The following is a 15,380-nucleotide window of genomic DNA, read 5'->3' on the forward strand; positions in this document are numbered from 1 at the left end:
TATCTGCCATGTCACGGAAAGCTGTTGAATTGCTTACATCTGTTGTTGTGACTCTGCAAACTCGTATGTTACCTCATGTTTGGTGAATTTTTATGCATGCTGTGTAGGAGTGTGAGGGCTTTCTGTGTGCTGTCAGCACCTTGCCTACCACTAACAAAGTACAGCTATATATTTTAATATTTTTTCTGGCATATTGCACTATATATGTCAGGTCCCCTGCCCCCGCGCCGCTAGCGGCAACCTTGCTTACCTCATCACAGAGAGCGGCGTCTTCTGGTCCCTGTCTCCAGCATGGCAGTGTGTCTGACGCTGCACGCTCCAGAGCAGCTTCCTTATATGTGTGCTGCACCCGGTCACGTGACCCGGCACACAGTGATGTCCTCAGAGACCACAAGGGAGGGAAGAAACTCCTCCCACATGTTGCGGTTAACACTAATTGGAGATTAGCCAATCAGACACACCCTGTGTGTATATACGCTAACCTCTCCCTTGCCTCAGTGCCCTGTTGTGGTCTTTGGTTTACCATTGAGTGTTGCATTTGTTATTTGGATTTCCTGGTTACTGATATTTGGCTTTTTCTCTTGTTATTCCGTCTCTCTTTTCCCTTGACCTCGGCTTGTGTTTTGACTATCCCTTTTTGCATAACCCAATCATTCTAAGGATCGGTATTGCAATTCTTTCTACTCTGTCCTGTCTGCATTTTAGGGTGTTAGTGAACGTTACATTATATCTCTGATTTATTTTACGTTTCTGCAATTGAAGCTGCATCCACAAGAACTTCTGATATAGTCTGTACTCCACTATATTCTCAGGTGGGGATTATTCCGCCCAAGCGTCAAAGTTGGAGCTGCACCTAAGCTCCTATAAAGTGTGAGTGCATATAATTTTATTTACCCTCACCTTACTGTATTTTTTACGTACTTCACTATCAGTTTCCTATTTCTCCTCCTTTTTATGGTTATATATACACACTCCAAGGACATTCAAGGCACTGCACCTCCCTCCTTGTTATAACCATGACCATGACTGACTTGGCTTAATGTAAGCAGCAACAGGCCAAGGTCAGGGGATTCAGAAGTCAGAGTAGTCTGTGTAACAAACCAATTATCAGTACAGGCAGCTGACAAAGAATAATCAAGACAAACTGAGGTCAGAATAACCAGTAAATCAAGTCACACGCAGAGGCATATGACTCAATAGTTTATCTCTGAATGGTACACTTTGAAACAGTCTGTAACACATAGGTAATGTGGAGATGGGCAGTAAGTGCAGAAGAAACTAGAGTCCATCCAATCTCCTTTTTTGCAACAGACGCTGCACTTTTTCTGGGGTAACTTTTTTTTCAGGCTGTGGGGGAGTTCCTACAAGGAAAGTGCTTTCTGCAAAGTTTCTCTGGTTAAATGTGGGAGGATTTGGGAGTTGAAAAAAATCAGATAAAAGCTTTATTGTGTAAAATCCAGGAAAGTGTAGGGATTCCCTGCGCCTCCTTCTTATGTACAGCACATATGAATCATAGATTCCCATCTGAGTTAAGTATATGGCAATATTTTTGTATCATGTTTTGGTTTTGCTGTGAACTAGATATGGGTGTTTACACTGATCAGTACTCAAGAACGCAGTTTGACTTTTGGATTTATGCATTATTTTCTCTTGACATACACTTGCACTGTACTTTCATCATGCATTGCATACGCTTTTTTTGTCAGTGTACCAAAGGCCCAACACTTCATCATGGTGTAAAGAGGACATTGTGCCTATATTTATTTTAGCTTTTAAGGGAAACCTTGGCGAGTTTTGGGCACAGTGTCATTTAATGGATTTTAAAGGTTTTAAAGTAAAATAAATTTCTAAGCTTGATGGAATATATTGCTTAAAAAGTATTCTTCCCTTAACTTTCATCAGGGATTCATCTATACCAGTGGTAGTCAACCTTTTAATACAAATCCCCCATTTTTGTATCTTTGTTGATGGTAACATTTCCTTACTGCCCACCAACGCAAGTTTTTTTTTTTTTTTTTTAGAATTTTTTTCTATTCTATTTTTTTCCTATGTGTGTCTGTGAGGTGCTGTATGTGTAAAGGGTGATGTGTGTGTGCGTGTTTGTGTGTGAAGGGTGTGTGTATGTGTGTGAAAGGTGCAGTGTGTGTGAGGGGGCAGTGTGTGTGTGAAGGGTGCTGTGTGTGTCTGAGGGGTGCTGTGTGTGGATAAATGGTGCAATGTGTGTGTGTGAAGGTTGTTGTGTGTGTGTGAAGGGTGCAGTGTGTGTTTGAGAGGTGATGTGTGTGTGTGAGAGTTGCTGTGCTTGTGTGAAGGGGCAGTGCGTGTCTGAGGGGTGCAGTACGTGTGTGAGGGACAGTATGTGTGTGTGTTAGGGCGGCAGTGCGTGTGTGAAGGGGGCAGTGGGTGTTTGAGGGCGCAGTGTGTGTGTGAAGGGGGCAGTGGGTGTTTTAGGGCGCAGTGTGTGTGTGAGGGGGCAGTGTATGTGTGAGGGGCAGTCTGTGTGTGTGTGAGGGGTGTAGTGTGTGTGAGGGTGCAGTCTCTGTGTGTGTGTGAGGGGTGTAGTGTGTGTTTGTGTGTGTGTGTGTGTGTGAAGGATGCATAGGGTTTATGCTATGTGTAGGTGGGTGAGATGTGAACATTTACCTTAATGTCTCCCCCTCCCTTCTTTTTACCTTTTACCAGGGAGGGGGGACATAATGCTGCAAGCCCTGGTGATTCAGTGGTGGCATGTTCACTTTAGCCTACAGCTCCTCCGGCTGCAGGCTGACTTTCCTGTCCTCCTGCGATCACATCACTGTATTGTAGCGTTGCCATGGTAATGTGCGCCAATGCTCTGACCAGCCTGCGGGAGGGGGGGGGGGGGGGGGGGAGAACACAGAGCCTCCCAGGTCCTTCCCTCCCTTTGCTAGAACTAAGTGATCTTTGATCTCCTCACCAACCCAGGCGGGCGTACAGCAAGGGTGGCCCTTCATGGGCTGGCAGGGGAGAAGAAAGGAACTCCCCTGTTGGCTTTAGTCCACGCCCACTGAGGCCAACTGGATGTTTTCTGCAGAACTCACCACCTCCCTTAGTCATTTGTGCCCACGTGGTGCAGGATCCGAGGCCAGCTCCGCTCACAGTGTGTTCGGCATGTCTCACGCCGGACGCTGGAATCACTCATACACACACATACACTAACAGGCATACATAAACTCATACACACACACACTGACACAAACACACACACACATGCATGCACTAACAAACATACACATACTAACAGACATACACATACATACATTCACACATACACTGACAGACACACAGACTGTGCTTACCTAAAAGCCTGCAGGGACAGGCTGTAGACACCCGAATAAGTACATTAAGCTGCAGGTTTTTTTGTTTTTTTTTGACTATAGTGTCCTTTTAATGAGTGTTGTTTTTTTTTTAATAAAACCATTGAATACTATGTAGTACACTTCAAAGACACTTTGTAACACAGATCTCTCTCGCCTCAGATCACAGTGTGCGAAGAGAGAAATAGAATCAGTGAACAAAGCCAATGCTTCCATTCATTGGCTGTCATCTTGTTACTGTGATCACGGTGACTGGTTGTCACTGAGCTTACATGACTCTGCCCCTATCCCAAAAAGCATACTCTACAGCAGCTATTCCAGTCCTAAACTATACAAGTAGCATCCCCACTTACATGCAACAACACAAGCAACCTCCACCCCCACACACAACCCCACAAGCAGTATCCACATACACCACACTCCCACAAGCCTGCCCCACTTATCTTCCAATTGCAAGATTAGTCACATGCGCCAAACTTTTTGTGTATATATATATATATATATGTGTGTGTGTGTGTGTGACACAACACCCAGTCACTCATGCCCAGGCCAGGAATAACCACGCACCTCACTCCCTAAAAGGGCCTAATCCCTATAGCCTATACCCCATTTGTTCCCTTCGTAGAGACTTTGTCCTAACCTCCTGGCTCTCTCTGCATGCCCTCCACGTCAACCAACTGAGAGCGCCTACCCTAATGGCCGCGTACAGGAGCCAGAGAGACGCAAAGACTATGGCGGAACTTACACCCAAAATCTATGGACCTCTGACCAGCCGCAACTGGTCACTGCACCCGGCTTACTTTCACTGCAGTTTGACCCCACTTCCCGAAAAACCAGAAGAGCGCTCTCTGGAGGGAATATACTAGAGACTATTGTGAACAATTGCCAAGGGGAATGTCCCCTTTTCAGTCCACAGGAGCTCCGATATTTGGCCGGCCAAAGCCCCATTCATCATGGAACTCTTTTGGGTATGGACATTGCTCAAATCTTTACCCCCAATTCTCCATGGATCTGAGTGCTATTTTGCAAACCTGGGTGCACGGATCAGAGCTATCCGGGGATGTATAACATGTGAGGTTCCTGTGGGATTTTAATATGTTTTTTGGGGGATATTTTATGTTCTAACCTCTGTATCCGGGAGATAATTAGTTATGCGCAAGATAATACAATTATCTTCTAGACACAGAGGCACCAGGGCGGGATCATTGTACTATTAAATAGGGACCCCATTCTGGGGATCCAGGTATAAATGACCGTGTTGGTGACAATAAAATCAGTTTTTCTCCTAGCAAGTCTTGGCTGATGCATGGGGGAAAAGGCTATAACACGGCTATACTCTACTCTACTCTGCTGGGTTATAATCACTATATATAATCACTGTTATTGCGCTGAATGGAATACTTTGAAATGAAAAAGGAGAGCCTTGTCGGTAACACTCAGATCCTCTAGCGAGTAGCCCGCCACAATAGTGTGGGTGGTAATTTGCGGAAATTGGCTTTGGTACAGCAAATAGTGTAAATCCGACCCTTCTGCATGCCATATCTTTCTTTTTACCAGTAGCTATTATAAAATTATATAACCGTTAATGGAAATATGCATTTACTCTAGTGAAGTAGAACTAATGTCCAAGGCATTTAAATGTGCAAGCCCGAAAAATACTATAGACGATAATTCCTCTGTAATAAACCTCATGGCAACTGAAGACACCAGGGCTAGATTAAAAGATGACAGTACCATGAGGGGAGGGTTTCAGTTAAATATATCTGCTCTACCTCTCTCCCGCATGGGAACCACTGTGCAAGCAGTCATGTCACCGTTGGGGGTTTTGCAGAAAATATAAATGGACAGTGTTGCTTTAGGTATGACAGCTGGAGCCTGCTGGAGACGTCATATATCTCTGCAACTTCCATCAATATGATCTGTGCATGTCTATAATATGCAGACTTTATTTCTCGCAATTCAATTGCCACCAATGACAGTTATTATGGTGGTGATTTCATTATCAGTGTCTAATCTCACTCTACAGTCTCTTGCCAAACACCTCCATGGACAACATATACACATATACACCATAGTCTGGCAGCCTGATCAGACCCAAATGCTGGGAAATATCCCAGCCCAGGCACAAACACACATAGTGCTGAGATAGTAAAATACCTGCACTATTCCTGCCTGCTGTCTCATTTCTGGAGTACTGTGCTAACCGATAGACTTGCCAGCCCTCACCTGATAACTAGTTTCCTCACATACTAATCCTTACAGTATTTCTGTGTTCAGGGTGACGTGGTCACTATTGATGCCCCTTGGCACACTCATGTACAGAAATACTAGGATTGAGTAAGCGCTTCAGTATTTCTTCAGTGTCATTTTATGCAATTTACATGTGATGGCCTTCGTGTGATGCAAATAAAAAATAACAATTTGTAAGAATTTTAGTAAAGTAAAAGCAGAACCCATAGTGCTTGTGCAAAAATCTCAGTAGTGGCCGTTCTGTTTAATTTAGGGTAGATTATACAAAAATACATACTTTTGTAAGGCATTTTATAATATGGAAACTTTGGACTGTTGTCTTCATTACACATCAACCCTGTTTGTTTTTCAAAATTAAGGTACAGGTACTCTGTGTCGAGTTTTAAAATTAGCTGTGTGTATGTGTGTGTGTGTGTGTGTGTGTGTGTGTATGTATATATATATATATATATATATATATATATTTTATATAACCATTGAAATGATTCATATACTCGCTATTTTTAGCCAAACCAGTGTCAGAAACTATTAAACCAAACTGCTGGTGTCAAAAAAAGACTTTTTATGACTTTCTCCATATTCTCCATGTTTATATTTAGTGTTTTCTGTATCAGTTTGAAGCTAGCTAGCAAGTAATAGAGAGAGAGAGGTTGAGCAGGAGGGCCCAGTCTCTCTGTGTTGTTTGTGTAGGGGCCCTTACAACATGTTCAGACATGAATATGGCACATCACATGTTACATGACCTCATCATGCCATGTCACAATAACCAGGCTGGAAGTGGGTTACAGGCCATATTGGACACATTACCGAATCAGCTAACTCCTGCTTGCTTATAGTTGTAAAACACATATTTTAAAGCAATGCAATTCATTATTGACTATATGAAATTGCCTTTGAAATATGCCTATTTTTAATTAAAAATATATTATCTACTACGTTTTTGTTGTAAGAGGTTGTCAATAGATTAAGTTTTACTAAACAGTGTAATCAAAATAGAATGGAGCTTTAAAAGAAAAAGAAAAAACACACAAAAAAACTTCATCCCCCAGAAGTCTCTTCGGTATTCCCCCCCGGCCATCTTGAAAATGGGCGCGGCCTCCAGAATGTTTATTTAACACTCAAGTCTATACAAAGTATGAGAGGTGGGCGGGATCTGGTTTCTTGAAGAGAGGCTTGAGACGCAAGTCGCCTGGTCCCGCCCCCTCGCGGTCCAGCCACGCTCCTCCCACTTTGTTTTTAAAGTCTTCCTCCGCGACCGGCGCGTCACTACTGGCGAGGTCACGTGACAGTAGCGGTCGGAGACGGTTATATGATTGCTTATTAGCCCAGGGGGAGCCCCCCGTAACAGCACAGCAGCAGCAGGAGGCGGCGGCGGCTGGAGCAAGTCATCGGGATACTGGGGCTGGGGGGGAACCGACAGTGAAGCCCGGCCCCCCAGCCACTCATATAAACACCGACCGTGAGCGGCCCCCGCTGTCACACAGGGCCCCGGGGAGGGAGGCTCATCTCCCCGCTAACCGTCCTGCCGGCTGGCCTCAGCCCTGTGCTTGCAGCGGAGAGGGACACCCCGGGTGGGAGCTGCAGCCATGTCATCTCCCAGCCCGGGCAAGAGGCGGATGGACACTGATGTGGTCAAACTGTATCCTTCAAGGGGGGCTACCGAGTGTGGGGCATTAGCCCGGGTGGAAGGGCTGAGAGCCCCGTGACGCAGACAGATAGTGGGTAATATGGTGTCTGGCAGGTAATACTCTGGGGGTGGGAGAGGGGGAGAAAAGTGTGATGTAAAATATTGATTGTGTGATCAGATATACTATAACCACCATAATCTATATATATATATATATGGGGTATTTAAATAGCTGTGGGGTACATAGTGTTACTGCATGGCCAGATCTGTGTCTGCTGTCTACTGTTGCCCTATATAGTCACATTGGGGCTTAGTCCTATTTTAGTATATATGGGGGTTCTGCACAACATGTCTGTGATCTGCATTGGTATTGTTATTTAACACATCTAATACTACCTGTGTTTAATGTGTCTATTTTCGTGCGTGTCTAGTTATTTAGGTATTGGTAGTTCACAGTTTTGGCGAATTTGTAAGTTGACTTCTTTGTCTCTTTGTAAATATCTTTATCTATGTGAGATTCTGATGGCTTTCAGCTTTAATACGTATTATTTTAGGGTGCTGGCAGTCCAGTAATAGGAGCCCCTGTCTGTCAAGGCTTGTAGGCCTCACTGAGGGGGAAGGGTTAGTTTTGTTTAGACAAGGAATGGGCCCTTTAATGTTTCAGCTGCACAGCTATTGTGCTTTAATAAACTGTAAACATTCTCTATATACCCTGTCTTCCCAGGCATGGTACCCCTCTTATGGTTTTGATGTGTGTAAATTCCAATGCTAACCTGATTATGCAGATCCCTATACATGTTTGTTACAGGCTTTTCTTTAGTATACAGCCATTGTTCCTTCTAGAAAGACTTATGAGCCAATCTCGTTGGGTGGATAATTTAAGTGGGTTTGGTATATTACTGAAAATGTCAGCTGCTAAAATATATATATATTTTTACACCTGTATGGGGACATTATTCTGAAGCAGACTGTCCCTACTACCCCCACCCCAATCTGAATGGTTTTCCTTCTTAGGTTTGTTGAAAGACAGCAGACAAAAGACTTTAAGTCTGTGGGTGTCATGCCAATCTATTTATGCTGAAGGAAAGGCAAGCTACAGTTGAAAACCTCAAATTATCACAAATCCACACTGTATTGTCACCAATAATAGAATGTGCAGTGTGATGCAGAGCTTATGATTTGCCTGTTCTTACATTTTGCAGTCATGAGTTTAATCAAGGCAGTATATTGTCAAATTAGAACATTAAACAAGAGAGGATATTAAAATGTCTGTTTCTTTGTTCATTTTTTTCACCTTCATTCAGTGTGCTATTTGAAAATGACATTGCATTAAGTCAACACCTACAATCCTACTGGGTTTGTCAGGTCTGCATTGCAGGCCTTTTTAGCACTGAAAAAAGTTTTTGTTCAAACCTATCTGAAGGTAATTCAGATTCCAATAAATGTCTGTCCTGTTTAAAGCTAATTTTATTCTTCTTTAAGTACAAAGGGCTAAACATCTTGAGCTACCTGAATTAACACGGTCATGCAATCACTCGTATACATGAAAGGGTTAATGATAGGCTTTTATACCCTCTCAGAGGGGGCTGCCTGGCTCCAGTGGGGTGATAGGATTTGTGTGAAGAGGGTCTTCGTGGCATAACAGGAGTTACTGTAGTTGTTTTTCTTCCCTCACCTCTATTCCGCCCTTATATTTTACTCTAAAAGCTAACCCCCCCTCACCCACCCCCCCTCCCCGACTTAATTCCTAGGTGTATTTGTAGTGAAGGACAGAAGATGTTTGTGTTAGGCTTGACAAGTTAAGTGACTGTGTGGTGAAAGGGGTGGTGTTGGTTGTTCAGGGTTTTGGTTGTTCAGGGTTTTGGAGTAAAAGGCCCAACATGCTTGAAGGAATGTTGGATCTCCCTGTTTTTGCTGCTTGTCCTGACGGTATTTGCCACAAAGCAGACCTTTTGTGTATCAGATGCTGTGTCATAGGCATTTTTGATTGTATTTATATTTTGCTTTTTATATCCCATAAATGCTTTTCAATCTCAGCTTTCAGTGTATAGTTTAAATATAAAGTGCAATCCTTCGCTCAATCTCTGAGAAGGGTTAATCATTCATTACATTGTTACCTTTGTCTGAGCGACCAAGGCTGTTTAATATCGAGGTGGAAATGTTTTGGGCTTGGTAATGACAACCAGCCTGCAGAAATTCTGACTCACTGAACACTTCACCCCCTCCCAAACCACCTCTTTTTAAGTGCAGATTAACTCTTGAACCATTTTATTGTACATGTATCAGTTAAGCTGTTCTAAACTGCTTTTCTATGTAAATATAAATCTAGTTTTCATGCTTCCAGTATCAGACAGTTTAAAATCATTTTATTATATTCTAATGCAAGTAACTTAAATATAGTTTTGAAGCTAGCCTAACAATTGAAGATATTAACAAAAACAATCTCCTCTGCAGTTTCATATAATCAATTGAAAAGAAATCAATGGGAAAAAAATAAAGGAATGGCCCATAGTAAACACTTAATGGTAACTTCCTTGTAAACTGTTGCATATTACTACAGCAGCACAGGAGTGCTGAGCTGCTTGTTTTGTCAGCTTGCCTGGCAGATGATTGGATGCTCTGTTACTACCCGGAAGCAGGAGAGGGGTGGGCTGAAGGGAACAGCTGATCAAATGACAAAGGAACATGTTTTATATACAGAGGCAGACTGGCCTGGCAGGATGTTTTACGTCTGCTGTGTTTTGTTTGCTTTTATTATGAATCCAATCAATTTTTTTTAATTTTTTTCAAAGTAGTAAAGCTTTACCAAAATGGTTGCAATGGGGAACCTCATACATGAACCACTGGACAAATCTGAAATCATTGTTTTTGTGCTGCTAGCAAGTGATGGATTTAGAAGATATTAATATATGCTTACGTCCTGTACACCTACAATGCCTCTGCTGTTATCCAAAGTATATGGTATTAGACTAATAAAACAAACCCCTTCCCTATGATTGAAACTATAGATAAAATGTAAAACTTTTTTTGTTTTTGATGCTAGCAACACAAGACACACACTCACTGACACACACAATGCATTTAACAGTCACATAGAACAAAATGCAATGCCAGCTTGCAGTTTTACAGTTTTAAGAACGGTTTCAAAGAAAGGGGACTATGCCCTCAAATTATAAGTGGATAGAGCGAAAAGATAGATTTAAGAAAAGCTGGAGGAAGGGTACCGTTGCCACTGAGGAGAAGCACCACATATACATCATAGGGTTTATTGGAAAAATCTCCCCATAATTTCCATACCTTTTGAAATTCATTAAATATCTGACATGTGCTGTGAGCTTGTCTGAGATAGTTATATTTTATTTTGGATATCTCACATTCCACTGCAGGAGACCTATCTTTAAACCAACACTGGGCAATGGGTCTCTGGGCTGCCAGCATTATCCTACTCAATAACTTTCTCTCATGGGAGGCGAGACCCTCCAGCAGTTTAGAAAACACACTCCAAGGGGATTGGTCTATTAAAAATTAAAGAAGCTAGTTGGCGAAAAATAGGTATTTGAAAGGCTACAGGAGAGGTGGTGGGTGCGTTTCTCTCATAACTTCTCGTGAGGCATAATCCCTAATTGAATATATCTGAAGTAGGTCCTGGATTTTGTATTCCTTTAGTTTGTAACTCTGGAAATGTGGTGAGGTTTCCATTAGATTATAAATGACCTGCTGAGCTGTACGCACACCAATGTCTCTCTACAATTCACCTGGGCTGCATACCTCCAGCGATCCTCACTCTCACTTGTCATCGCCTTCAACACTGACTCAGTGCTTGGAAGTAGGTTTCTGTAGTCCCAGAGCGCTGGTATAACTACACGTAACAATCTATGCCTAATTATGGGTCTCGGATCTCTGCAATAGAGCAGTCTCCCAGGGACAGGAGTCGGATAACTTTACATAATGGCCTGTGCTGGAGGAGACTCCCTGTGTTACCATGAAATGCTTTCTAAGCTGCCTTACCTGCTGCTCTTGTGGTTTTACTTTTTTCTTCTGCTATAGCTAAGCTTTTAGTTGAGCATTTTATAATTCTGTAACAATCCTGACGTATCACAGGCCTAGACTTATTTACTTTAAATCTAGGAGCCAGCTAAAAAAGTTAGGAACCATTTTTTTTGTCTTTTTTTTTAAACTAACAAAGCTTTATTTTCCTATGACAAAAATAAAATTGTTAAAGGACACTATAGTCATCAGCTTAATATAGTGGTTCTGGTGTCTATAGCCTGTGCTTGCAGACTTTCCAATGCAAACACTGCCTTTTCATAGAAAAGTAACCTATTTAGTGAGTTATTCAGATGGCCACTAGTGGTGTGCAGCACCTACCTTCAGTCTCTCCACGCTCTGCACTGATTGTTTCCCATGGAAATGCATTAATTCAATGCATCCCTATAAACAGTCGTAGATTGGCACAGTGTGGCATTCTTCCGTGCTTGCACAATAACCTCATGCTTTCCTATAGGAAAGCATTGCGTTTGCTGAGCTCATAAAGATGGATGATATGATACCGTATGGCAGCCCAGAAATGAAAATTACCCCCATCATGGGATACCATTTGAAAAATTAGACATCCCAGGGTATTCAAAATGGGGTATGCCCAGTCTTTTGTAGTAGCCACTTGGGCACAAACCCTAGCCAAAGTTAGCGTTTTTTTTTGCATTTTTCACATAAAATCTGTACTTTCACTGATATTATTGTTGGTATATAGTTTACTGCCCTGAAACACTCCTAGTTCTGTTCAGTGATGTCTCACGAGCGCCATGCTACCCCCCATGTATAGGTTTTAAGGGGTTTTGGAAAGTTACAGGGTCATACATACGGCTTATCCATTTATGCTTTATTACATTGAAATTTGGCAAAGTGATTTTCTGGGCCTATATCGCATTTGAGAGAGCATGGCAGCCTGGGTAATAACATTTCCACTATTATGGCATACCATTTTCAAAAGTAGGCAACCCAGAGTATAATAAATAGTGCATTGCAAGATGTTTGGTCTAACCACTTTATCAGAAATGAAGGGCCCACATAGCGGTTATAGCTTTATTTGTGCTTTTTCACCTACATGAACTAAATTTTCACAGGACATTTCATATTCCTGATATGAGTTATTGCAACAAAGCCTCACTATTTGTATTTAACATTGTCTCCTGAATGTAACAGTACCCCCATGTACTAGATTTTCTGTTTTGGGGGGGAAGTCATGGGGACAAAAATATTAGATGTCCTTTTCAAAGTTGGCAATTTGACAAAGTGATTTTCTGGGTCTCTCGCCTTTGAGAGAGCATGGCAGCCTGGGTAATAACATTTCCACTATTATGGCATACCATTTTTTTTTTTAAAAGTAGGCACCCCAGAGTATAACAAATGGCATAATTTGAGATGTTTGGTCTAGCCATTTTAACAGAAATGCTGGGCCCATGTAGCGATGTACTTTGATTTTTGTCTTTTTAATCAGATAAATTGCATTTTCACTGGAAATGTCATAATACAGATATTAGTTAGTGCACTAGAGACTTGGGATTTTGATTTAACACTGTCTTCTGAATATAACGGTACCCCCACGTACTATTATTTCAGATTTTACTTATAAGTCACAGGGCGAAATATATTAGATGCCCTTTCAGCTTGTAAGTTTGCCAAAATTATTTTCTGGGCCTATGTAGCTTTTCAGAGAGTATGGCAGCCTGGGTAATAACATTCCCACCGTTATGGCAAACCATTTTCAAAAGTAGGCACCCCAGAGTATAACAAATGGCATAATTTGAGATGTTTGGTCTATCCATTTTAACAGAAATGCTGGGCCCATGTAGCGATTTCTACTTTGATTTTTGTCTTTTTAATCAGATAAATAGCATTTTCACTGGAAATGTCATAATCCTGATGTTCGTTAGTGCACTAGAGACTTAGTATTTTGATTTAACACTGTCTTTTGAATATAACAGTACCCACATGTACAATGTTTCCAGGTTTTTATTATATCACATGAATAGAACAGTACCCCACATACACTTTGATCTGGAGGCAGAGAGAGGCAGAGAGATCTTTGATATCACCTAGTCACTGTGAAAAGTTTGAGAAGTAAAAAAACAAACTATTTTTTGTAACCCTTTTAGTGCTAATCACAGCATTAACCCTTTGAATATTTTTTTATTGGGAAGTCACATTTCAAGTACTAAAAATGTAGTATTTTGAGTTGTTTGGTGTAGCCAATTTAGAATGGCTAGCGTAAACAGGGACAGGCCAAGGTCAGGGGAATCCAGAAGTCAGAGTAGTCGGTAAAACAAGCCAATGGGTCGGTACAGGTAGCTAACAAAGCGTAGTCAGGACAAGCAGAGGTCAGAAATCCAGGGAAATCAAGCAAACAAACTGCCAAAGTCCCATACAGAGTGATTCAGAAGTTCAGCTCTGTATGGTAGACTTTGAAACAGTCTGTTATGCAGAGGGCGGGTAGAGATGGGCAGGTTGGACAATAATAACTGGAGTCCTTTCGGACTCCTTTCTTTTAGCAAACATGGCACTTTCTTTGGGGAGCTTTTTTACTAGGGGTGGGTGGGATTCGGGAAGGGAAGTGTTTGCCACAAAGTCTTTGGAGATCTCCTGATTCCAAAGTGGGATTGGGGGGGCTGGGTAAATAACATACGGGACAAAAGGCTTAATGTGAATTCGAGGAAAGGGCAGGGCCTACCTATGACCTCTTTTGTATAGAGGACATAGGCATTGAAAATTGCAATCTGGCTCACGTAGATTGCAATTTTCTTGTACCAGGTCCTAGTTTTTCGGTTCACCAGATAGGGCTGTATGCATTGGTCAGCCAAGTTTACTACCCCCATAAACTTGCTGTAGTCTACAATGCACTTCGGCTTTTCCAGATGCTCAGTGCTACCTCTCACAGACACTGGCACTGTACTTTCGTCATGCATCGTAGACTGCATGTATACATCTTTCTTATCTCTGAAGCGAAGAGCAAGCAACTCATCCTGGCGGAGAGCTGAAGAGGAACCTCTACTGCTTCTGCCTCTTGCCAGTGCTTGGGGGAAACCCCTGCGATTCTTCCTCACTGTGCCACAGGCTAGGGTTTCAAAACAATATAAATTTTTAAATAATTCTGTACTGGTATAATAATTGTCAACCCATAGCCTATATCCCTTATTCAACAACATAGAAACATAGAAACATAGAATGTGACGGCAGATAAGAACCATTCGGCCCATCTAGTCTGCCCAGTGGCAAGGGAAGGATTAGATCCCAAACAATCTTGCCACTTGTACCCACAGAATCAGGGCATCCTGGTGGGTCAAGATGGCTATCCTTCCCCTGGTAAATGCGAAACGCCCATGTGTAACCAGTACAGGATTCGCATGATTTATAAAATTTAACGCCATATCGGGATCGCTTAGATGGAATATATTGCTTAAATAGCAGTCGACCTTTAAACTTCATAAGGGACTCGTCAATTGAAATATCTTTATCTGGGACATAATGTTCAGAAAATCTGTCTGACAGGAGTTGGATAAAGGGCCGAATTTTATATAGCCTGTCAAACAGTGGGTCGTTTCTAGGTGGACACAGTGAGTTATCATTAAAATGAAGGAATCGGAACAGTTGCAGGTAGCGATCCCTCAACATAACCTCAGGGAAAAGAGGCGTAGCCAGGATGCGTTGCTTGCTCCAGTAGGACCTGATACTGGGCTTTTTAACAATACCCATCACTAGGGTTAAAGCCCAAAACCGCTTCATCTTTGCGACATCCGTGGGTCTCCACATATTCATGCGACCATGATGGGACCCCGGATGTGCAGAGAGATACTGCATAGGAAACAAATTTGTTTGCTGAGCCATGAGCTCAAATATATCGTCTGACATAAAGAGCTCAAAAAAACGAATTGGCTTGCAGTCGTCCACTGTTACAGTGATGCCAGGTGTAACAGTGAACGGCGGTATTTCTGGGGCCATCATATTTGGAGGCACCCAGTCTCCACCTGGCATTGGGCTTGCTGAGCATCCTCTTGTGAGTGGTGGGGCACCATCACTTGAGGGCTCAATGTCAGAGGCAGTGATAGTGTCACTGTCTTGCAGTGTCACTATCACTGCCTGCCAGAATGGCATACGCCTCCTCGGCTGAGTTG

The 15,380-nt window shown here is 42.3% G+C and overlaps 1 protein-coding gene across 1 annotated transcript in view; it reads left to right on the forward strand.

Annotated features, from left to right (window-relative positions):
- Positions 1 to 6,815: 6,815 nt before the first annotated feature.
- UBE2H (ubiquitin conjugating enzyme E2 H) overlaps positions 6,816 to 15,380 on the forward strand; it is a 47,451-nt gene continuing 38,886 nt past the window's right edge. The window contains exon 1 of the mRNA XM_063448309.1: positions 6,816 to 7,224. Coding sequence (XP_063304379.1) covers positions 7,172 to 7,224 — 53 coding nt within the window. The 5' untranslated portion in view covers positions 6,816 to 7,171. The remainder of the gene's footprint in view (positions 7,225 to 15,380) is intronic.

This window comes from Pelobates fuscus, chromosome 3, assembly GCF_036172605.1.
Source record: "Pelobates fuscus isolate aPelFus1 chromosome 3, aPelFus1.pri, whole genome shotgun sequence".
NCBI lineage: Eukaryota > Metazoa > Chordata > Amphibia > Anura > Pelobatidae > Pelobates > Pelobates fuscus.